Consider the following 23,665-nt stretch of genomic DNA (forward strand, 5'->3'; position numbering starts at 1 on the left):
TGGAATGGCAGGAGGAAGCCTGGTTAGATACCGGATTTGGTGGGTCAAGTTTGGCTGGTGGGCAGCCTCACCCACATCAGGTGTAGTGACATCTGGCTTTTTGCATCCTGCTGCAGCCCATGGCATGTGAATCACTCCTTCTCTTGGGGGGGCAATCTGCCTTTTTCACAGAGGTTATGTGGAGGCCATCATGTATATAAATACCCCGGTTTTATCTTTTTCAGACTTTGTGCGGATATTTGTTTTGAGGGGCTTTCAGGAAAACTCAGATCTGAAAAGAAATGTGGAGCAGGAGAAGCTGCCCCAGGTAGGCGAACAGGAGGGGTGGAGTGAAAGGACCGCCTACACTTGGAATGGCCCAGGACTTTGGAAGAGACCTGCTGTGCGGTGTCGCTCTGCGTTTCCGCTCTGGGGGGCCTGCAGCACCTCGGCCAGAATCCTGGCTGGAGCACTGATAGTGCAGGTTTGTGCCCAAGTGTACCACTCAGTGACATGGTCTGTGCCCCCACAGGTCGCTGCCGCCGTCCTGCAGAGCCTACTGACCGGTGAGTGCCTGCTGGTACACTGTGCTGAGCGTTGGCTCTACCTGCTAGTGGGTCCAGCATTTCCTGTGTCCAACTCCCTGCAGCATCCAGGTGCTGAGGCCGCTTTCTGGTGGCCGTTAGGTAAACTCACCTCCAGTCTCCCAATTCTGGCAGCTCCGGGTTTCACTTACTGAGCTGTGGCACAAGGCCGGGTCACCTCAGGTGAAGTGGGAAGCATCTCATTGTTCCGTATTCTGATGTGCTGGAGCATAAGTCCTTTCTGTTATTAATTGTAGGAGTGACTTTTTTCTAATGTTTCCTATATTTAATTTTTAAGAGAATACATTCATCTTATTTTTTAATTTTTTTAAATTAATTTTTATTGCACTTTAAGTGAAAGTTTACAAATCAAGTCAGATTCTCATACAAAAATTTATACACACCTTGCTATACACTCCTAATTGCTCTCCCTGTAATGAGACAGCACACTCCTTCCCTCCACTCTCTCTCCTTGTGTCCTTTTGGGCAGCTTCTGCCCCCCTCTGCCCTCTCATCTCTACTCCAGACAAGAGATACCAACACAGTCTCATGCATCTACTTGATCCAAGAAGCCTGTTCTTCACCAGTATCATTCTCCATCCCATATTGCAGTCCAATCCCTGTCTGAAGAGTTGGCCCTGGGAATGGTTCCTGTTTTGGGCTAACAGAAGGTCCAGGAACCATGACCTCTGGAATCCTTCTAGTCCCAGTCTGACCATTAAGTCCGGTCTTTTTAAGAGAATTTGGGGTCTGCATCCCACTGTTCTCCTGCTCCCGCGGAGGTTCTCTGTTGTGTAGCCTGTCAGGGCAGTCATCAGTTGTGGCTGGGCACCATCTGGTTCTTCTGGTCTCAGGCTGATGTAGTCTCTGGTTTATGTGGTCCTTTCTGTCTCATAGTTGCCTTATGTCTTTGGTGTTCTTCATTCTTCCTTGCTCCAGGTGGGTTGAGACCAATTGATGCATCTTAGATGGCCACTTGCTAGTGTTTAAGACCCCAGACGCCACTCTCCAAAGTGAGATGCAGAATGTTTTCTTAATAGATTTTATTATTCCAATTGACTTAGATGTCTCCGAAGCCATGGTCCCCAAAACCCTGCCCCTGCTTTGCTGGCCTTTGAAGCATTCAGTTTATTCAGAAAACTTCTTTGCTTTTGGTTTTGTCCAGTTGTGCTGACCTCTCCTGTATCATGTGTTGTCTTTTCCTTCACCTAAAATAAAACTTACCTACTATCTTATTAGTGAAAACCCCTCCCCACTCTCGTAACCATCAAAGAATATTTTCTTCTCTGTTTAAACTATTTCTTGAGTTTTTATAAGAGTGGTCTTATAAAATATTTGTCCTTTTGCAACTGACTGATTTCACTCAGCATGTCTTCCAGATTTCTCCATGTTATGAAATGTTTCATGGATTCGTCATTGTTCTTTATTGATGTGTAGTATTCCATTGTGTGAATATACCATAATTTATCATTCATCTGTTCATGGGCACCTTGGTTGCTTCCGTCTTTTTGCTGTTGTTTAACACTGCTGCAGTAAACATGGGTGTTCATATATCTGTTTGTGTAAAGGTTCTTATTTCTCTAGGATATATTCCAAGGAGTGGGATTGCTAGATCGTATGGAAGTTCTATTTCTAGTCTTTTAAGGAAGTGCCAAATCAATTTCCACAGTGGCTGTACCATTTTACACTCCCACCAGCTGTGTATAAGTGTTCCAGCCTCTCCACAACCTCTCCAACATTGATTATTTTGTGTTTTTTAGATTAATGCCAGCCTTGTTGGAGTGAGATGGAATCTCACTGGAGTTTTGATTTGCATTTATCTTATGGCTAATGATCATGAGCATTTCCTCGTGTATTTGTTAGCAGCCTGAATGTCTTCTTTAATGAAGTGCCCGTTCATATCCTTTGCCCATTTTTTAATTGGGTTATTTGTTTTTTTGTGGTTGAGTTTTTGCAGTATCATGTAGATTTTAGAGATTAGATGCTGATCGGAAATGTCATAGCAAAAAACTTCTTCCCAGTCTGTAGGTGGCCTTTTTACTCTTTTGGGGAAGTCTTTGGATGAGCATAGGTGTTTGATTTTTAGGAGCTCCTGGTTATCTGGTTTCTCTTCTGCATTTTTAGTGATGTTTTGTATACCATTTATACCATGTATCAGGGCTCCTAGCGTTGTCCCTATTTTTTCTTCCATGATCTTTATCGTATTAGATTTTATATGTAGGTCTTTGATCCATTTTGAGTTAGTTTTTGTGCATGGTGTGAGGTATGGGCCTTGTTTCATATTTTTGCAGGAGAATGTATGCATTTTAGATGAGCAAATAGTAGACATTTTTTCTTTCAAATTAATCTTGATTGTAAAGTTGAAATCATCAGAGAAAGCGTGGCTTGGGCACTTGTTTTTAGTTACATGAGCATCTGGGACGTTTTAGGGAAGGTTATCATGGGTCAGTCAATAGAAGCCGTGCAGAAACGTGTCTCTGTGGCCACCGCCTGCGAGGCCCCCTGCCTCCCTGTGTTATCACGCCCTACATGACTGTCCAGGGCTGGCTGTGGGGAGCACGTCGCCTGCTGGGGTGCTTGTTCGATTTAACGTGGTGAGCCCGGGGCTTTCGCTGACAGTGGCAAAAGGAGTTAGGGTTATGTGTTGTCCTTCCCATTGAACTGAGTCCCACTGCAGAGCTGCTGTGCACAGCAGGACAGTCCTCGGGCCCTTGGAGCTGATGTCTGTTTTCTGTCCTCACATCTGTCCCTAGCCTCCCTTGAAGCTCTGGCTGCTGGTGAGCAGGAGTCTGCAGTGCCTGGGCCCGCACAGTGCTGGTGAGTCCCTGCACGGAGCTGGGCAGGTGGGTGTTCCTGCTGAGCAGGAAGCCCTGGGTGTCCTTCCTGCTGGAAGTACCATGATGGACTCAGCACGATCTGGGCCACTGCAGCATGTCGAGGGGGAGGGACAGTGAAATGCACCAGAGGTCTCTGGAGGTGAGGTGGCAGGCTGGTCCCCTCCCTGCAGGGTCATCTTCTGTCCACCAGAGTCACCCATTATGAGCCTAATCCTCCCCCAACCCTGTGGCCCCCCTTGCCACTCGAGTCTCCTCTCACCTCTGCCTCCCTTCTGCAGTACCAGCCACTGGCCAGCCTCCCTCTGCTCCGGCCCTGAGCCTCTGATCAGTCATTGGCTTGTAAATGTTTTAATTAGTTGCCAACATTTTAAAATTAGGTGTCACCTAACAGTCTGGATAGTCAGCCTCTCTTGGGACCCTGGAAGCCATACTGCCTCCAGCGCCCTATCCCCTATGGAGGGCATGTGGCCCTGATGGTATCCTGTGTGGCAGCCTGTCCCATGCACAGCCCAGCCCAGCCCTTCCTCACTCCTTCCTGACTCTACTTGATAGGTCTCTCCATTGCCCTTGTTTTCTATTTTGTTGAAACCGAATTTTGGCTCTATCTGAAGTCTGTGGGGCTAAAGGGTGTGATGGCAAGAGCCTGTCCAGGCTTTAAAGGAGGGTGCTGGGGGCTCTCCCTGGGCTGTGGCGGCTGTGCTGTGGTGGCTACGCTCTTTTTTACGTAGAGACAGCGCTTGTCAGCGCCGGTTCATCCCAGACACCTGGGAGGCGGCCACCGCACCTTCTTCTAAGTCCCCTCTCACATCTGCAGGCTCAGTGTGTTCAGCGGACACACTTACTGTAGTGCAATTGCAACAGAGACTCTGAAGAAGTTTTTTAGCCACACCCTGATGCAGACACTCACCCATAACCCCATGCTGAAAGGTGAGTGCCTGGCAGGGGGGCAGGGTCAAAGCCCCTGGGGGACACAGTGACCTTAGTGACACTCACAGCCTGCGGACCCCGAGTTGCTCCCTGGTGTGGAGGTCATGCTGACACTGTGCGGGCGAGGCTGGTGACGCGTGAGAGGTGTGGATGCCCAGGACCCCTGCGGATGGTGACGGACCCTATATTTCACGACTCAGAGCCCCCCTGTTTTAGAAGTGACTCATCTCATAGAGGAGATTTAGACTAAAGACTAGCTGAGTGAACCATTGTCACGTAGCCCACCACCAACATGAAATGTCTGTGGTCATTTCCTAAGCACAGGTTGTTAAAAACAGTTATCGTACTGCAGATCAGATGCCATGTCTGGTTCAGTGTACCGTTGTATCGTAAACATCTTGTGCAGCTATAACGTTTTCTTGAACGTGTTCAGTGTGGGAGCAGCGATACCACTACTGGTTCTTACACTTCCCCACATAGACATGGCTGCAGTGAGCACTGGCTCGCTGTGCTCAACCATGGTTATTGGTGTCTCCCTGGGTTCACTGCACGTGCCCATGGTTGGTAGCATGTCCCCAGGGTCAATTCTGGAGTGGAACGACAGGCCCAGATGCAGAGTGTCCAGCTCTTATCCAGCGAGGCCTTTGGACGGAGGCGGGTGTTGCCTGTTTAAAGCATAGACATAGCAAAATTTAAATGTGCCTGATGGGCTGGACAAAGGATCACTGCTTTTTTTACATAACCTGTGCAAATTGTGGGAAAAACTCTTAAGTTTCCCATAGGTGACTGAGCAAAAGACGTAGACAATTCCTAACATAGGAAATAGTTAACAGAAAAGGTCAGCCTCGCTGATAATTAAAGAAATAGTGGTTAAGACTAGGTGATTTTTGACAATGAAGTTTTGGAGCACACTGACTGGTGCTGCTGATGTGACATGTTGTCGGTGGTTTCTCCGGAGCGCAGTGTCTGACGCCATCCAGATGCAAAGAGAATGGACCTTTGCGAGGACCTCCCCTCTGCTCACCAGCCTGTACCGCAGGGTGCGTGTTCCCAAGCAACCCCCTTGCTGCACAAGCAGCCGGTGGGACTTCAGGTCTGTGGGCACCAAACCCTTGTCAGCCAGCTGATGCAGACGCCCCGTGGTGTTAGGAGTCACCTGACAGGACATCTGAGTTGGGACCAGGTCACCTGGCATGCACCTGCTCTCGTGCCTCCTTGCCAAGACAGCTGTAGACAGGAAAGACAAAGTGTCCAGCATCCTGGGTGACTGTGCCCATGGCCTTGGTGCTTTTCTGATGGGTGTGGGGTGGCTGCTGGGGAGATGAGAGATGAACACCTGCTGACAGGGTTTGTTGTGATATTAAGGGGAGCGGCTGCTTTTGTTTTAGCTCTTCTCGATGCTGACTCCTGAGGAGCTGCTCGGCCGTTTGCAGGAGGTTCTGGATATGCATGAGGTGAACTGGCGGCATGTGCTCTCCTGTGTGTCCACCCTGGTTGTCTGCCTCCCAGACGTGCAACAGCTGATCAGAGGTACATGTCACCAGCAGACTATGAGTGCCTGTGCGTGTACATGTGTGTGATTTGTGTACCAGTATCACCAACTGCCCACCCTCATGGCCAGCTAACTGGTGCACAAGGACGGTGTGGATGGCTTGTGGAAGCACCGTACCCCCTGCTTCACTGGGAGCTCAGGTGATGAGCAGAGAGCCCGTCCATGATCTGTGCTCCAGATAGCTGCCAAGGTCTGGCTGCTTCGCACAGGGTCCCCCATGGACCCACTTGGTGCCAGCCCAGGACTGAGTCTGCACCTGTCTCTGCATCCTCCTGGACGCCTTATCACGCCCCAGTGGTGCGAGTGTGCCAATCCAGGGTTCAGCAGTTGCCACTAGTCCCTAGCCACAGTCTGATCCATATCCTTGAAGCCTTCGGTCCCTATCATGGTCTCAGCCATGTCATGAGGTGCTGATCCCTATCGCAGCCTTGGCTGTGTCTGTGTGGCTTGCATTTGGTGTGCTCTTGTTATGTCCAGTCTTGGAAGGTGGTGTTTAGACTTGCTGGCCCGACGGAGCTGTGGCTTCTCCCTACAGGACCCACACCCTGCATACATAACCGTGTTGCTTCTCCCCAGGCTGGGTGGCCCGCCTGGTAGCCCGTGCATTTGAGAGCTTCGACTCAGAGAGCTTGGTCCCGGCCTTCCTGATCGTCCGCCAGGCTGCGCTGGAGGGCCCCACCATGTTCCCGCCGTATGCAGACTGGTTCAAGGTGGGTGCCAGGCGTGAGGAGCTGCCACCATCTTACAGAAGTAATACGCAGGATGGCTTGGGGCCATGCAGTGGGGAGGGAGGAGGCTGTGGTAGGGGGAACCTGCAGCGGGGAGAAGGACTGTGAGGGGGTGCCTGGGGTTGGAGGGCTTGCCACAGGGGTTCTTGAGGAATCAGCTTTGAAGGCCACTTGTACCATTCATCTCTTTTTGTGATCATGTATGAACTTACCATTTAAAAACCCAGCCAATTCTCCATAGGAGCCTGGTCTCCGGCCACTACCCTCAGTGGGATAGTTGCCTTGTGCTGAAAGCTCATCATCTTCAGGCTTCAAAAGGCAGGTGATTGTGGGCTGCCAGGCCAAGCTGAGCTTCTGTCTGTCCAATGTCTGGAAGAAGATTTGTGGTCATTGTATCATCTGCTTGTTTTTATTCCTTGAAGTTCTCATTTCCTCTAGCTTCTCCCTAGCTCTGTGATGTCGGGGGAATGCCCATGGTGGCCGTGGACAAGGGAGGGGCTGCTGGTCCACACACTTTTCCTCCAGGCATGGGCGACTCAGGCCAGCCCCATTCAGGACCCTCTCCCTGAGTCCAGCGCTGGGGCCACCTCAGCTCTGGGAGGATTGGCTCTGGTGTGCTCGTTGCCCACGTCCGTGTCACCTGCAGAGCGGGTACCCCAGATGATCCCAGCCTCATGCCTGCTCGACCTCTCCTCTGAGATGAGTTGAGGTGCCTTCACAAGTGACTATGTGATGTTACCTGCTGAATAAAGAAAGAGGCCTCATGAAAGCAGTTAACACAATGGCCAAAAAGGAGGGGTCGCAGTATTCGTCCCTGCAACAGGTTGCCATTGGCACGGTCAGTTACAACAGCAAAGGTCAGAAGGTCGCTGCCAAGCTCACACCTGTGTCCCCTCCAGGCCACCTTTGGCAGTGCCCGTGGCCCCCACGGCCGCAGCAAGAAGGCGCTGGTGTTCCTCTTCACGTTCCTGTCGGACCTTGTGCCCTTCGAGCCCCCCCAGTACCTGAAGGTGAGGGGCTGCTGTGCACCCTGCGTGCATCCGCCTGCTGCAGGTGTAGTCCAGGCCAGTCTGAAAGGCCTCAGGCCATCCCCCCTGCGGCTCGTGGTTACGCAGGGGCTCATCCCAGGCAGGGTGTCAGTGTGACCAATGAGACCCCAGAGACCCCCCTGTGTCCATCCCTGTAAATCAAGACGTCACCACATTGGCGACTGGTCAGAGTGGACCCGAGTGCTTGAGAGTGGGCATCACCATCCCAGGGAGCAGGAACAGCAAGTGCAGTGTGACCCAGCTCTGTTTTTAAAAAATACAGCTTCTTTTTACCTTCAAGGACCAGAGTTGGGAAGACGTATCCCAACTACCAGGGGCGTCTCTGCTTCTGTTTCAGTGCCCACTCCTCTCTCAGCCCCTTCTTCCTTGCCCCAGTGTGTTTTGTCAGTCTTTGTGGTCTCAGACCACTTGTTAAAAAACATCAGAGCAGTCCTCAAGAGTTTACGTGTTTTTGTCGTCGATTCCATCATTCTTCTGGGGTCAAACAGTTGGAGTTGGCCTTGACGCCTCTTCTGGGCGGGGTTGCAGTCTCCTGTGCCCCCCTGTCCCTGTGAGTCTCCCCCACGGAGCACTGACTCTCCCCTAGCTGAGCTGGCATCCTTTCTGGCCTGGGAAGTTACCTGTGTAGCTGTGGGTTTCGGTGTTTCGTCCTGCCCCTCGCATCCTCCTGGGCTTGGGAGTGAGCTCTCTGGCCCCTGCCTGCTGTGTCTTTGGCCCAGGTGCACATGCTCCACCCGCCTCTGGTCCCAGAGCGGCTGCGCCCCCTGCTCACCGACTACATCACACTGGCCCGGACGCGGCTGGCTGACCTGAAGGCAAGTCAGACAGCCCCTGGACCCTGGCCTGCAGATATCCTGCCACCATGGGCTCAAGCTCCTGTCTGTCTCCTCCAAAGGTTTCTATAGAAGACATGGGGCTCTATGAGGACCTGTCATTAGCGAGCGGTGCCACAGAGGTGAGCTAGCTTAGTTCCAGAGGGCTTGGGGTGGTTCGCCCTGTCTTCCTCTGCCCAGAGTGACCCGTGAAGCTCTGCCTGCATCCTCTGGCACTGTGAAGTGGATACTTGGACCTGTGCAGGCTTGGGGCTGGTGTGTCCCTAGTGACAGGTACCACGCTTCTTGTGTTGTGACTGCCCATGTAGGAGTGACTATTATCAGGAGGAAGTGCTGACATGGGCTTCTCTGGGTTCCCGAGGTGTGACTTCTTTTCAGTTCTGTCCTCTTTAGAGACCTCAGTTCATGTGAGGCTTGAAGGCGGGGGGGGGGGGGGTCGTGCTTGTCCAGGAAGGACAGAGACAATGTGAACTGTGTTTATAAACCATTTTGTGTGCCTGTCACTAGTAAAAACAACGTTTTGTAGTTTTCTAAGACTTTTTTTACCTTAATGTTATAAACTGCTGAAGAGCCCTTATAGGTGATACTAGACGTAAACGTTTCATGGAATTTTCTGTTTAAAACACATTGCTGCTCAGAAGGTGCCATCTCGTAATGGTCTTAAATCTCTTTTCCACCTGGAAATCTTCTCTGATTCAGACCCTCTACTCTCCGGGGGCAGGGGTGGCAGAAAGGAGAGACGAGAAGGGAGCACAGAGGTGGGTGTTGGGGAGGGGGCTGCAAATGGCCAAAGGATGCAGTCAGAGAAAGTGGTCCTGAGCCCCTCACTCACAGAACTCCTGAGGGGGTGCGCTGTCACCCAGGGTCCTCTCAACACTGAATCTGAGCTTTCCAAGGGCAGGAAGCAGTGGGAGAACCCCTTCCTTTGGTGCCTTGCTGGTCTTCAGGGGTTTGTGCAAATGCCTGGACCACCCACTCTGTGCTGTGCGTCCATCGCCTTGGCATTTACCTTCACTTTGTGCAGAGGTGGTCCTGAGCCCCTCACTCACAGAACTCCCAAGGATGTGGGCTGTCACCCGGGGTCCTCTCAATGCTGAATCTGAGCAGTGGGAGACCACACACTCTGTGCTGTGCATTCATCACGTTGGCAGTTAACCTTCATGTCATGCAGAGGTGCAAGGGCTTTCCTGACTTCTCTGTTCTTCCCTCCCTCCCGCGCCCACGGGCAGCACGGCAGCCAGGCGCTCCAGGACGTCGAGAAGGCTCTCGAGGTGTTCGTGCACACGGGGAAGATCCCGGTTGCTGTGATGGAGGCCAGGTGGGTGCACAGCCCCAGATACCGGTGCAACAGCTGCGTAGCGTGTTGCCTTGTCTGGGGTCTTGGCTCCTGCTCTGCTTGTGGAGAGGCTGAGCATCTGTGCTGGGGTCCTGCACCTCATGGAGGTGGAGAAATGAGCTGTGTCTGTGAATCTCTGAAATGCCTTCTTCCAGAACAGCATGTGGGCCTGTCTGGCATAGACCCTGAGGCCGACTGCGGCTTGATAGATGGGGTCGGGTCCCACCTGTGGCAGCAGTGGTGTTTTATTAATGCTGTATGATGACTGATAGGAAGCCAGTGTAAGGGCTGAACAGTAGAATTTCACTGAATTTGCTTTGGTCCCAAACGCCTTAAAATCCAGTTGCTGCCTGTGTGGGGCAGCTTTTAAAAACCTGATGCTGAGGAATTGAAACTGATCCCAATTCCTAGGACCCTGAGATCAGCTCCAAGGAAGACATCCACGGTGGCTCGAGATGAAGCCAGCTGTGGCCCTGCCAGGGTGCAGAGTGGGCCATGTTGCGGGGGGCGGGGGGGTGGGTGGTACACTGTGAGCCATGTGCCAGGGCCGGGGGGTGCAGAGCAGGGGTGAACAGTGGGGCCGTGTCCCGGGATCACAGGACTGGGGGATGTCGAGTGGGCCATGTTCTGGGGTTGTGGGGTTGTCACTGGCACAAATTGTCCTTTGATGACGTGTTGCAAAACAATGAAAAAGAAGACTTTACCCTCAATCTGCCATCCCAGAAACGAGGAGGTTAGCCTGGTGCCCCCAATACGTCACGTGGCATTCACTGGGTCCTCTGCCCTGACTTGCACATCTGACATGCCTGCTCCTCTGTGTTGCAGCGTATTCAGGAGGCCCTACTACCTGTCCCACTTCCTCCCTGCCCTGCTCACGCCACGTGTGGTCAGTATGCAGCTCTGCAAGAGCGTGGCTGTCTGCGGAGAACGTGTCCTATTTGGAACCTCATCTGTTTTCCTCTCCTCACAGCTGCCCAAGACCCCTGACCCTCGAGTGGCCTTCATCGAGTCCCTGAAGAGGTATGCAGGACACAAGGCCACTCTGTGGTCGTGATGGCTTCTTAGTAATGCAAAGAATCATTTCATCATGTGTGTGTCTTGTTTATAAAATATTGGCTTAGAATTGGTTAGTTGAGATTAGTTGGTTAAGGTTGTTCGCCTCAGTTACCCCTCAGGGCTTGGGGTCTCTGCCTTACTCTGGTTTTCCAGGGTCTGTCATGTTGTGGAGCTTAGCTGGGTCTGTGGTTGGAACATGCGTCTTCTCGGTTATGGTGTACAGACCCCTGTCACACATCTGCCCTGTGTCTCCAGTGCATCTTTTAGGTCATGGTGCATGGGCCCATTATGCATCTGCCCTGCATCTCCAGTGCGTCTTCTTGGCCATGGCCTGCAGGCCCCTGTCACATGTTTCCCTAGCGTGTCCAGTGCATTTCCTGGGTCACGGTGTGTAGGCACCCCTGTACGTATCTCCCCTGCATCTTTTCGGTCACTGTGTGCAGGCCCCTGCCGAGCATCTCTAGTGCCTACTGGAAACCTTGCGTGCGGATGGGGTAACAGTCCTGCTTGCGTTGGTGGTGCATGCATCCATATAGACCGTTGACCCTCGCAGGCCATGCTGGTTGTGCAGGGGTCCTCACTGAGCTGACACTGAATCTCACAGGCAGCATTGGTAGGTGGGGGCTACCTGGTGCTTACAAGGCCCTATCACGGGACTTTGTTTTTTATAACTTTCTGTTCTTTTAATGGCATTGATTGTGTGTTTTTCTGAGTATTATTTGTTAAAAGTAATGTAACAAGAAATTGAATGCAATATATAAAAATTTTTCATCTCACTCCCCAAAGATAACTCCTGTTGGCATTTTGTGGTGTGGCCTTCCGGTTATTTATGTATGACGTACTATAAAACACCAGGTGCCGTTTAAATGCCTGTCTTCATCCATATATGCATAGTGTTTTTTCTAAAAACAGGACCACGCTGTACTCACTGTTATATAACTTATTTAAATTTAGTGTACCATTTACTTTCATCTTTTAATAGTTCTTGTATCATAAGGTTGAAAATTAATTTGAGGCATAGTCGAGCTGATTGGGTTTCATGTTTTCTTCTGATCCAGAGCAGATAAAATTCCTCTGTCGCTGTACTCTGACTATCGCCAAGCCTGTTCCACTGCTGAGGAGGAGAAACCAGAAAGTAAGGTCAATGGATGGTCAGCTCAGTCACTCCGCCTCGTGCCTTCCATCTTCCTCATCCTGGGGCATCAAGTCAGTGACCCATCTGGCTAGGTCTCACTGAGTCTTACGAGTTGACACGATCACACTAGACCACAGGAGATCTTGCTAGATGACACTGGGTCTCACTAGATCACACAAGATCTTACAGTCACGCTGGATCACACCCGATCTTACAATCATGTTGATCACTGTGGATCACTAGATGGGCCAAAGTGTGGCTTTGGAGGCTGCTGACTGCAGGGCTCCACCTGGAGGGGCTCTGTTTGCAGCCCTTCCCCTCACAACACTGTCAGCCTTAGGCTGTGCCTTGGGGGCCTGAGGTCTGGCTGCCTCAACACTGCCCTGAAAGTGTCTTGTGCACACAAAACCCTATTTTGTCACTTGTCACCTGTGCCATGGCAAGGTGCAAATGGTTTCTGTCTGCCTGTCCTGTCAGTGCAAGTAGCCCATCTATGCTACCAGTGTGCGTGCCTCTGAAGCTGCCGCAGAAGAGACGTGTGATGTGACACTTAGACAGTCTGGTTCTGTAGTGTGAATTTGGGGTTTTTCTGCTTCTAGGAGACAGGGATGCAGGTGGAGACCAAACCTATGAAACTGAGTCAGTGAGGTAGGGGCTTGAGCAGCAGTGGGGGCTGTTACTGGGGGTCCTGCTGCCCCATCCTTTCTCCCCCAGCTCTGCCCGCTAGCAAGGGCACAGGTGAGGGGTGATCGTGAGAGTCTGTGTCCGTCTGTGATGCCACCGTGTCTGCTTGTTTGAGTCCCTTCTGCAGCCTCAGAGTTGGGAATCTGACTGGGACTCTGACCACGCAACCCGTTTTCTCTCTTTGTCTGCCGAGACTCCTGTCTCAAAGCTTAGGTAAAGACAGCCGTGGAGACAAGGAGACTGGAATGGAGAGTGGAGATGCCCAGATCACACACCTATTGGCACGAGCATGAGGCAGCTCACACTTGTGCTTAGGCACTGGGGGTGCTAGGACCAGTCAGCAAGGTGTAAGGTCTCACCTTGCCGAGCTGTCTGCTCTTGACCATGTAGTTCTCCCTGGCCACACGCCCTCTACCACTGTGCAGTCCTCCTTACCTCAGGGTTCTACTTTTTGGGGGCTTCTAAACTGCTTTCAAATAGTTTACTTGATAGGGTGTAAAAATGGCGTGGAGGCTGTGTCTGACCTCTTCTGTCTTCACAAGGGGGAAGGAGAATCAAGATCAACAGCCCAAGGCTGATTCCTACAAGGTGTAAGTCAGATGTATCTCCTATCTCTGCCACCTTTACCAATTCTGACACCAGCCTTCGCTCCCACGGCACTCTCTACTTCTCTGCTGGGTCTGATAATTCATTGCAGTGGCCACACAGAACTCACAGACAATACTTACAATTATGGGGTTTGTTAGGGAAGTAACAGGCTACAATTCAGGATACAGTTCTTCTATTAGGACAGCCTCTTCTCAGCCACGCTCCCAGGCAGGTCTCTCTCTGGCCCCCAGCCCCTCAGTCTGGCCTCTGCCCTGCTCAGGCAAGTGTAACAAAGCTCTTTTAGCTCTGCCAATAAGTGCCCAGATGCAGTCTACTCTGCCAGCAAGCCTCCTGAAGAAAGGCACTCAGCATTCTCCCACTGTGGTCTGGGAAGCCCACTGCGCCATCTCCTGCCAGTTTCTCCTGCCACCGCTTCTTAAGTCCTCGCTCTCTCTTTATCCTGGTTCCAGGAGCTTCTCAGTGCAGGGATCCTGGTTCCAAAGGGTATGCTGTCTGCTCCTGGCTGTTCTTTCTTGGTGGTGGTAGAGTCCCCTCTCTGCTCTGAAATTGGCTCTCTTTTAAGGCAAAACTGACCAGTCCCCTTGGTGGGTCACAATTGCCTCATTTACACAGTCTCACCTTATCATGTGGATAGGAGTTACAAGACTATGGCTAGAAAGGCTACACAAAATCGATCCATCACACCGCATAAGGCTTGCTTTTGGCTTCACCTGGTTGAGCACACGTGAGGGCTACTGTGTGCCGGATGAGACGCGTCGGTTCCTGACAGGCCTCTCCAGTGAAACCAGGACTGGAACTTGTGCTTCTCAGACATGCAGCAAATCTTCCTTTTTATAACACAAACGTTCTCCTGAAGGTTTGAACAACACATCTTCCTTTTGAAAGCATGTGCTCCTATCCCATCTTTTTTAGTAAAGCTGTAAAGTGTTACGGAGTCAGGGGAAGAGATGGCATCATCCCTTCTGGACTCCTTGGGCTGTTTCCTAATGTCCTGTTGGAGAAACAGGTTGGTGACGCCCTGTTCTGCCCCTGGCACAGAGCAGGGCATTGGGGGTCAGTCCTCTGCCTCTCCGTGGCCCACATGCTAACAGTGGTAGTGGTACCACATGACCGCCTTTCCCTGTAATTGTCCATAAACGTCCTACTCTCTGCTGTGACAGTCAGCTCAGAGAGGGGCTTCCACTGCCACTCGGAGACTCCAATAGTGGCCGTCGGCGTGGAGAGCCAGGAGGCATCTGCAGCACTCTGCACATGGACAAAGGGCCTGCAGTGACAGTGTCCCTCCATGTCTCTTCTGTAGCCCCTGTAGAGAAAGCCAAGCCCAGCTGTGCTGATGGAGCCTTGGGCGCTCTCAAGGCTGCGCTGGAAGGGCTCAGAGCCGCGATGGCGGACCCTGTGCGGCATGACGGTGAGGATGCCGCAGGGTGGGCATCCACTGTGGTCAGGGCAGGGAGGTCCACGTAGGGTGTGGTGGTGGTTGGGGCTGTAGCTTGTTGGCCACCTGCCAGCTCTGTGGTGCAGTGACTGGTGCACGTCCCCTGCTGTCTCAGTGTTGAGTGGTAAGTCTGTGGGTGGCGCTGGGGCACATGTCCACAGGTTGATCACCGGCACCCCTGTGATGAGGAAAACGCCTGCTCTCGCAAGCCGGGTCAGTAAAGAGCGTTGCACCCTCTGAGAGGGGGTGGGCTGCTGCAGGGACCGAGGGGTGAAGAGGCCTGTTTGGAACAGGGGGCTGTGCTGTCAGCTGTCAGGCCTCAGCTCTCCTCCTGCACCTCCCTCCCGTCTTTGCTCATTTGCAGTTGTGTCTGCCCACATCGCTGTGATCTCTGAAAGGCTGCATGCCACCCTGAACCCCAGCGAGGACAGCATCGAGACGCCAGAGATCCAGCTTCGTGTTCCTGCTCCAGAGCTCGGGAGGCCAGAGCGGGAGGTACACGGCGGGTCGTGGGTGCAGCAGGTGTGTGCAGTGGTGCTAGGAGCACGGGGCGTCTTCATTTTTGTTCGCTTGCAAGTGGGATGTATGTGCGGGAGGCAAGTGACGCTCTGTGCCACCGACCTGGGTATGTACAGAGAAGGCTGGTCCTGTTTTTTACAAAAATGACAGGCTGCTGTGGCTGCAGCCTCAAGTACTCACTGCAGCAGATGATGGCCTGTCGTCAGGGTGTGAGGTGGTATTCTTGGCCCCAGAGGTAGGTAGCAGCTTGGTCATGTCTTCTCCCAGGCCGTGGACCTACTGCTTACCTGCTTCTGCCAGAGCCTTGTGGCTGCCTCCAGCTTCGCCCCCCCACAGAGGTAACGCGCAGCAGTTTCTCAGGGGCTGGGGCTTTGTCTCTGCCCAGAGGTCCCCTCATCTGGCAGGCATCCCTTCATCCGAGCTCAGACGGGAGCTTGCCCTGCCTCTGGGACAGCACTCTGTGGCCATCTCTTGGCTGCAGGCCCACTGCCCTCCCCTCCATATCCCATTGTCCTTCCCTACTGGGTGGGCCAAGGCCACACCCAGTCACCATGTGGGGACACACAGGCGTTAGTCAAGCAGTGCCTGTTGCCTTTGTGTGAGGGAGGGTTGCCTGGCTCACTGCTGCCACACTCTGTTCGTAGGCAGGGCCCCTGGGCAGTGCACTTTGTGAGGCTGCTGTGTGGACCCGCACTCCTGCCTGTGGTGCTGACACGTCTATGCCAACTGCTACTTCACCAGGTAGGGTGCTGCATGGGGCTACCCCCAGGCCAGCACTCGGACAGAAAAGTGCACCCTTGGGGGAGGGGTGGAGGGTTGGAGGGTTGGGAGTGGACCAGTGTGTTGAGGGATCTGTTTCACCACTGCCCACCTGGAGAGGGTACCGCACCTTCTTGGGGAGGTCCAGCTCTGCATGAGCTCACAGTCTACTTGCGTGGAGGGTGAGGATGCTTGGGCACCCCGGCCCAGCCCCCAAGAGCAAGGGCTGAGACATTGTTCTGGAGCCCTGACAGGAGCCCTACATGGGGCAGCGGCTACACAGACTGCCCGGTCCCCCTTCCTGGCACGCCCCCTTTGTCTGCTCCAGGGTTCGTGCCTCAGTGCCTCCCACCTGGTAGGGCTGGCTGCGCTGTCTGTCCACCTGAGTGAGTCAGGGCCAACTCTGCCCCACGTGGACCTGGGCCCGCCTGCCTCTGCCCAGGGCCTCTCCATGCCTGCCTTCCTGGATGGCCTGCTGCCCTGTAGGACTGGGGAGTCCCTGCTCTTCTGTGTGAGGTGAGTCCCCGCCTGGAGCAGCCACAGCCCTCTCAGACAGGCACCTGGGCCCTGTGCAGCATTGGAGGCACTATGCCACGCAGGACAGGCCCTGCAAGCATCTAACACACCTTCCAGGGTTCATGCTGTACATGTGTGTGACTGTGGGTGTGTATGAGTAGTCAGGGAGGCACATGGATCGTGGCAGATAAAGGCTACGCTCACTACAAGTGAGGTGGGGTGATGTATTCAGAAACAAAAACAAAAATCAGAGGTGGCAGGGGGCACAGAGAGGATGAGGACTGTCCAGGGGGACCCAGTGTGCGCCGCTTGTACAGTCATGTCAGAAAGGGCTCCGTTCATTTGTGTTGGTGCACCCCACTGCATTGGCCGATGTAGCACGCAATGCTAGAGAAAAATAGTTTCAGACTGAGAAAATGTGCTGCATGAGAAGGTGATCGAGCTTTGTGGCAGCCTCGTCTTCCACTCGTGGCACGACCCCTCTGTCTAGACCCACAGCCAGACCCGTGGACAGACAGCCACAGGACCACAGGAGAGGTGTTGGCCACCATGACATCGAGAAAACGCTCAGTGATGTGGATGATGTTTACAATGCACTATTAACTTTAAAAAGGCTAGATAACAGGATCTCATCTTTGTAAACAAAGGTACCAACACACATGCATACACTCACACACTCACACACCCCCACTTTTACACCCACACTCATACTAAGGCCCCCCGGGGAGTGACCAGTTCATGGGTCTCAGTGACGTGAGGACTGATTATCCAGGCCACTCATCTTGTTAGTTGTTGTTAGGTGCTGTCGAGTCGGTTCTGACTCATAGCGACCCCATGCACGACAGAATGAAACACTGCCCAGTCCTGAGCCATCCTTACAATCGTTGTTATGCTTGAGCTCATTGTTGCAGCCACTGTGTCAGTCCACCTCGTTGAGGGTCTTCCTCTTTTCCGCTGACCCTGTTCTCTGCCAAGCATGATGTCCTTCTCCAGGGACTGATCCCTCCTGACAACATGTCCAAAGCACGTAAGACGCAGTCTCGCCATCCTTGTTTCTAAGGAGCATTCTGGTTGTACTCCTTCCAAGACTGATTTGTTCGTTCTTTTGGCAGTCCATGGTATATTCAATATTCTTCGCCAACACCACAATTCAAAGGCGTCAACTCTTCTCCGGTCTTCCTTATTCATTGTCCAGCTTTCACATGCATATGATGCTATTGAAAATACCATGGCTTGGGTCAGGCGCATGTTAGTCTTCAAGGTGACATCTTTGTTCTTCAGCACTTTAAAGAGGTCCTTTGCAGCAGATTTACCCAATGCAATGTGTCTTTTGATTTCTTGACTGCTGCTTTCCTGGCTGTTGATTGTGGATCCAAGTAAAATGAAATCCTTGACAACTTCAGTCTTTTCTGTGTTTATCATGATGTTGTTCATTGGTCCAGTTGTGAGGATTTTTGTTTTCTTTATGTTGAGGTGCAATCCATACTGAAGGCTGTGGTCTTTGATCTTCATTAGTAAGTGCTTCAAGTCCTGTTCACTTTCAGCAAGCAAGGTTGTGTCATCTGCATAACACAGGTTGTTAATGAGTCTTCCTCCAGTCCTGATGCCCTGTTCTTCTTCATATAGTCCAGCTTCTCGTATTATTTGCTCAGCATACAGATTAAATAGGTATAGTGAAAGAATACAACCCTGATGCACACCTTTCCTGACTTTAAACCAATCAGTATCCCCTTGTTCTGTCCGAACAACTGCCTCTTGATCTATGTAAAGGTTCCTCATGAGCACAATTAAGTGTTCTGGAATTCCCATTCTTCACAATGTTATCTGTAATTTGTTATGATCGACACACCACACACAGTCGAATGCCTTTTCATAGTCAATAAAACACAGGTAAACATCCTTCTGGTATTCTGTGCTTTCAGCCAGGATCCATCTGACACCAGCAATGATATCCCAGGTTCCACGTCTTCTTCTGAAACCGGCCTGAATTTCTGGCAGTTCCCTGTCGATATACTGCTACAGCCGTTTTTGAATGATCTTCAGCAAAATTTTGCTTGCGTGTAATATTAATGATATTGTTCTATAATTTCCACATTTGGTTGGATCACCTTTCTTGGGAATAGGCATAAATATGGATCTCTTCCAGTCAGTTGGCCAGGAAGCTGTCTTCCATATTTCTTGGCATAGACGAGTGAGCACCTCCAGCGCTGCATCTGTTTTTCGCCAATGCCTTCAGAGCAGCTTGGACTCCTTCCTTCAGTACCATCGGTTCCTGATCATATGCCACCTCTTGAAATGGTTGAACATCGACTAATTCTTTTTGGTATAATGACTGTGTATTCCTTCCATCTTCTTTTGATGCTTCCTGTGTCATTTAATATTTTCCCCATAGAATCCTTCACTATTGCAACTCGAGGCTTGGATTTTTTCTTCAGTTCTTTCAGCTTGAGAAATGCCGAGCACGTTCTTCCCTTTTGGTTTTCCATCTCCAGCTCTTTGCACATGTCATTATAATACTTTGTTTTCTCGAGACGCCCTTTGAAATCTTCTGTTCAGTTCTTTTACTTCATCAATTCTTCCTTTTGCTTTAGCTGCTCGACGTTCATCTAGAACTCAACAAATTCAGACGTACCTTTTCTCTGCCCTTGTCTTCATATGGATCATGTCTGTACAATGTAGCCTCTCTTCATTTTCCAGGTTTTGTACGGCAGCGATTTCTTACGCCTTGTGCAAGTCTCCCTCTGAGTCCTGTGCCACTGCGCCCGGCCATTTCTGTCCAGGCCTTGTGAAGAAGGTGGGTGTGTTCGGTGTCTGCCCCTGAACAGACAGAGCGCCCCAGGCCCAGCAACCATCTCCTCTCTTTTCTGTGTGTACATGAGGGCAACAGGTGACAGCACAAACACTGCAAACATGCCCCTTTGTTTTAAAGAAACTGATACTGATTTTTTTTTTATTGTGCTTTAAGTGAAAGTTCATAGTTCAAGTTAGTTTCTCATACAAAGATTTATACACACACTGTTATGTGACCCTGCTTGCTCTCCCTGTACTGTGACAGCACACTCCTCCTTGCTATCCTGTGTTTCCTGCGTTCATCCAACCAGCTTCTGTCCCTTTTTGCCTTCTCATCTCACCTCCAGACAGAAGCTGCCCATTTAGTCTCATGTATCTACTTGAACTAAGAAGCACTCTCTTCATGAGTACCATTTTATGTTTTACAGTCCAATTTAATTTCTGTCTGAAGAGTTGGCTTTGGGAATGGTTTCAGTTCTGGGCTAACAGAGAGTCCGGGCACCATGGCTTCTGGGGTTCCTCTAGTCTCAGTTAGACCATTAAGTCTGGTCTTTTTGTTAGAACTTGAGTTCTGCACCCCACTTTTCTCCTGTTCCCTCAGGGATTCTCTGTTGTGTTCCCTGTCAGGGCGGTCATTGGTGGTAGCCAGGCACCATGTAGTTCTTCTTGTCTCAGGCTGATGGAGTTTCTGGTTTATGTGGCCCTTTCTGTCCCTTGGGCTCATATTTTCCTTGTGTCTTTGGAATTCTTCATTTTCCTTTGCTCCAGGTGGGTTGGGACCAATTGGTGCATCTTAGATGGCCACTTGCTACCTTTTAAGACCCTAGATGCCACTCACCAAAGTGGGATGCAGAACATTTTCTTAATAAACTCTGTTATGCCAGTTGACCTAGATGTCCTCCTCCCCCAAAACCATTGTTCCCAGGCCCCCACCCCTGCCACTCTGTTTCTTGAAGTGTTTGGTTGTATTCAGGAAACTTCTTAGCTTTTGGTTTAGTCCAGTTGTGCTGACTTCCCCTGTGTTGTGTTCTCCTTCCCTTCACTAACATAACTCTTACCTATTATCTAGTTAGTAAATACCCCTCTCCCTTCCTCCCCACCCTTGTAACCATCAAAGAATGTTTTTTCTGTGTTTAAACCTTTTCCTGAGTTCTTATAATAGTGGTTTCATACAATATTTGTCCTTTTGCAACTAATTTCACTCAGCGTAATGCCTTCCAGATTCATCCATGTTATGTTTTGCAGATACATCGTTGTTCTTTGTCACTGCATAGTATTCCATTGTGTGCATATACCATAATTTGTTTATCCATTTGCCCGATGATAGGCACCTAGGTTGTTTCCATCTTTTTGCTGTTATGAACAGTGCTACAATGAACATGGGTGTGCATATATCTATTTGTGTGATAGCTATTATTTCTCTTGGATATATTCCAAGGAGTGGGATTGCTGGATCATATGGTACTTCTATTTCTAGCTTTTTAAGAAAGCCCCAAATCTATGTCCAAAGGGGTTGTACCATCTTCATTCCCATCAGTAGTGTAAAAGTGTTCCAGTCTCTCCACAACCTCTCCAACGTTTATTATTTTGGGTTTTTTGAATTGATGCTAACCTTGTTGGTGTGAGATGGTATCTCATTATAGTTTTGATTTGTATTTCTCTAATGGCTAATGATTATGAGCATTTTCTCATGTATCTGTTAGCCACCTGAATGTCTTCCTTAGTGAAGTGCCTGATCATATCCTTTGCCCATTTTTTAATTGGGTTATTTGTCTTTTTGTTGTTGAGGGTTTCCAGTATCTTACAGATTTTAGAGATTAGACACTAATTGGATTTGTTGTAGTCAAAATTTTTGTCCCAGCCTGTAGGTAGTCTTTTTACTCTTTTGGTGAAGTCTTTGGATGAGCATAAGTGTTTGATTTTTAAGAGCTCCAGTTACCTAGTTGCTCTTCTGGTGTTTTTTTTGGCTTTAATAAAGAGAAATTTATTTTCTCACAGTCTGGAAGGTTACAAGTCTAAATTCAAGGTGTTGGCTCCGGGGAAGGCTTTTGTCCTCTGTCGGCTCTGGAGGAAGGTCCTTGTCCTCAATCTTCCCCAGGTTGAAGAGCTTCTCGGGTGCAGGGACCTCATGTCCAAAGGATGCGCTCTGCTCCTGGTGCTGCTTTCTTGGTGGTATGAGGTCTTCAACTGTCTGCTTGCTTCCCATATCCTTTTATCTCTTGAGAGATAAACGGTGGTGCAGGCCACACCTCAGGGAAGCTCCTTTTATATTGGATCAGGGAGGTGACCTGAGTAAGGGTGGTGTTACAATCCCACCCTACAGTCTCCACAGGCAGAGATTATGATTTAAACACATAGGAAAATCACAAAATGGAGGATAACCACACATGCCTAACCAAGTTGACACGTCTTCCCGTGTTTTTGCGTTGTTAGTAACATTTTGTATCCTGTTTATGCCATGTATGAGGGACCCTAGCGTTGTCCCTATTTTTTCTTCCACAATCTTTATTGTTTTAGACTTTATATTTAGGTTTTTGATCCATTTTGAGTTAGTTTTTGTAAATGGTGTGAGGTATGGGTCTTGTTTCATTTTTTTGCAGATAGATATTCAGTTAATGCCATCACCATTTGCTAAAGAGACTGTCTTCTCCCCAGTTAACAGACTTGGGTCCTTTGTCAAATATCAGCTGCTCATAGGTGGATGAATTTACGTCTGGATTCTCAATACTGTTCCATTGGTCTACGTATCTGTTGTACTAGTACTAGGCTGTTTTGACTACTGTGGTGGTATAATAGGTTCTAAAATCAGGTAGTGTGAGGCCTCCCACTTTGTTCTTCTTCTTCAGTAATGCTTTACTTATCTGGGGCCTGTTCCCTTTCCATAAGAAGTTGGTGATTTGTTTCTTCATCCATTGAAAAATGTCATTGGAATTTGGATTAGGATTGCATTATATCTGTAGATTGCTTTGGGTAGGATAGATATTTTCGCAATGTTGAGTCTTCCTATCCAAGAGCAGTGTATGTTTTTCCATTATGTAGGTCTATTTTGGTTTCTTGCTGTAGTTTCTCGTAGTTTTCTTTGTATAGGTCTCTTATGTCTCTGGTTAGACTTATTCCTAAGTATTTTATCTTCTTGGAGGCTACTGTAAATGGTATTGATTTGGTCATTGCCTCTTCGAAGTTCTCTTTGTTGGTGTAGAGGAATCCATCCAATTTTTGTATGCTTATCTTGTATCCTGATATTTTGCTAAAATATTCTATTAGTTCCAGTAGTTTTCTTGTGGATTCTTTGGGGTTTTCTGTGTGTAAGATCATATCATCTGCAAATAGAGATACTTTTACTTCTTCCTTACCAGTTTAGATGCCCTTTCTTTTTTTAGTGTTATTACTGTAGCTAGGACCTCCAGCACAATGTTGAATAAGAGTGGTGATAAAGGGCATCTTTGTCTAGTTCCCATTCTCAAGGGGAATGCCTTCAGACTCTTTCGATTTAGGATGATGTTAGCTGTTGGCTTTATTATATTGAGGAATTTTCCTTCTATTCCTATTTTACTGGGAGTTTTTATCATGAATGGGTGTTGGACTTTGTCAGATGTCTTTTATTCATCAATTGATAAGATCATGTGGTTCTTGTCTTTTGTTTTATTTATATGATGGATTACATTATTTGTTTTTCTAATGTTGAACCATCCCTACATACCTGGTATGAATCCCACTTGGTCATGGTGATTTATTTTTTGAATATGTTGTTGAATTCTACTGGCTAGAATTTTGTTGAGGATTTTTGCATCTAAGTTCATGAGGGATATAGGTCTGTAATTTTCCTTTTTTGTGGTGTCTTTACCTGATTTTGGTATCAGGGACATGCTGGCTTCATAGAATGAGTTTGGGAGTATTCCGTCCTTTTCAATGCTCTGAAATACCTTTAGTAGTAGTGGTGTTAACTCTTCTCTGAAAGTTTGGTAGAATTCTCCAGTGAAACCGTCAGGGCCAGGGCTTTTTTTTGTTGAGAGCTTTTTAAATCATCGTTTCAATCTCTTCTTTTGTTATAAGTTTATTTCATTGTTCTACCTCTGTTTGTGTTAGTTTAGGTAGGTAGTGTGTTTCTAGAAATTTGTCCATTTACTCTAGGTTTCCAAATTTGTAAGATTTTAATTTCTCATAGTATTCTATTGTGATTCTTCTAATTTCAGTTTGGTCTGTTGTGTTATCACCCATTTTATTCCTTATTCAGGTTATTTGCTTCCTCTCCTGTTTTTCTTTTGTCATTTTGGTTTATCGATTTTGTTGATCTTTTCAGAGAACCAGCTTTTGGTCTTGTTAATGCTTTCAGTTAT

At 49.5% G+C, this 23,665-nt stretch overlaps 1 protein-coding gene across 8 annotated transcripts in view; it reads left to right on the forward strand.

Moving 5' to 3' along the window:
• The window catches only part of FANCA (FA complementation group A), a 67,949-nt gene that overhangs the window by 23,523 nt on the left and 20,761 nt on the right, over window positions 1–23,665 (forward strand). For 6 of the 8 annotated variants that reach the window (XM_064273615.1, XM_023558017.2, XM_064273616.1 and 3 more), the window contains 20 exons: window positions 225–307; window positions 512–545; window positions 3,317–3,380; window positions 4,215–4,327; window positions 5,291–5,367; window positions 5,716–5,857; window positions 6,456–6,589; window positions 7,507–7,617; window positions 8,376–8,471; window positions 8,552–8,611; window positions 9,719–9,807; window positions 10,651–10,711; window positions 10,796–10,845; window positions 11,940–12,016; window positions 14,610–14,717; window positions 15,109–15,239; window positions 15,531–15,601; window positions 15,908–16,004; window positions 16,351–16,538; window positions 19,236–19,332. In XM_064273615.1, coding sequence (XP_064129685.1) covers window positions 225–307; window positions 512–545; window positions 3,317–3,380; window positions 4,215–4,327; window positions 5,291–5,367; window positions 5,716–5,857; window positions 6,456–6,589; window positions 7,507–7,617; window positions 8,376–8,471; window positions 8,552–8,611; window positions 9,719–9,807; window positions 10,651–10,711; window positions 10,796–10,845; window positions 11,940–12,016; window positions 14,610–14,717; window positions 15,109–15,239; window positions 15,531–15,601; window positions 15,908–16,004; window positions 16,351–16,538; window positions 19,236–19,332 — 1,883 coding nt within the window. The other 2 variants (XM_064273617.1, XM_064273621.1) reach the window with 2 other exon arrangements.

Source organism: Loxodonta africana, chromosome 21 (genome assembly GCF_030014295.1).
Source record: "Loxodonta africana isolate mLoxAfr1 chromosome 21, mLoxAfr1.hap2, whole genome shotgun sequence".
NCBI lineage: Eukaryota > Metazoa > Chordata > Mammalia > Proboscidea > Elephantidae > Loxodonta > Loxodonta africana.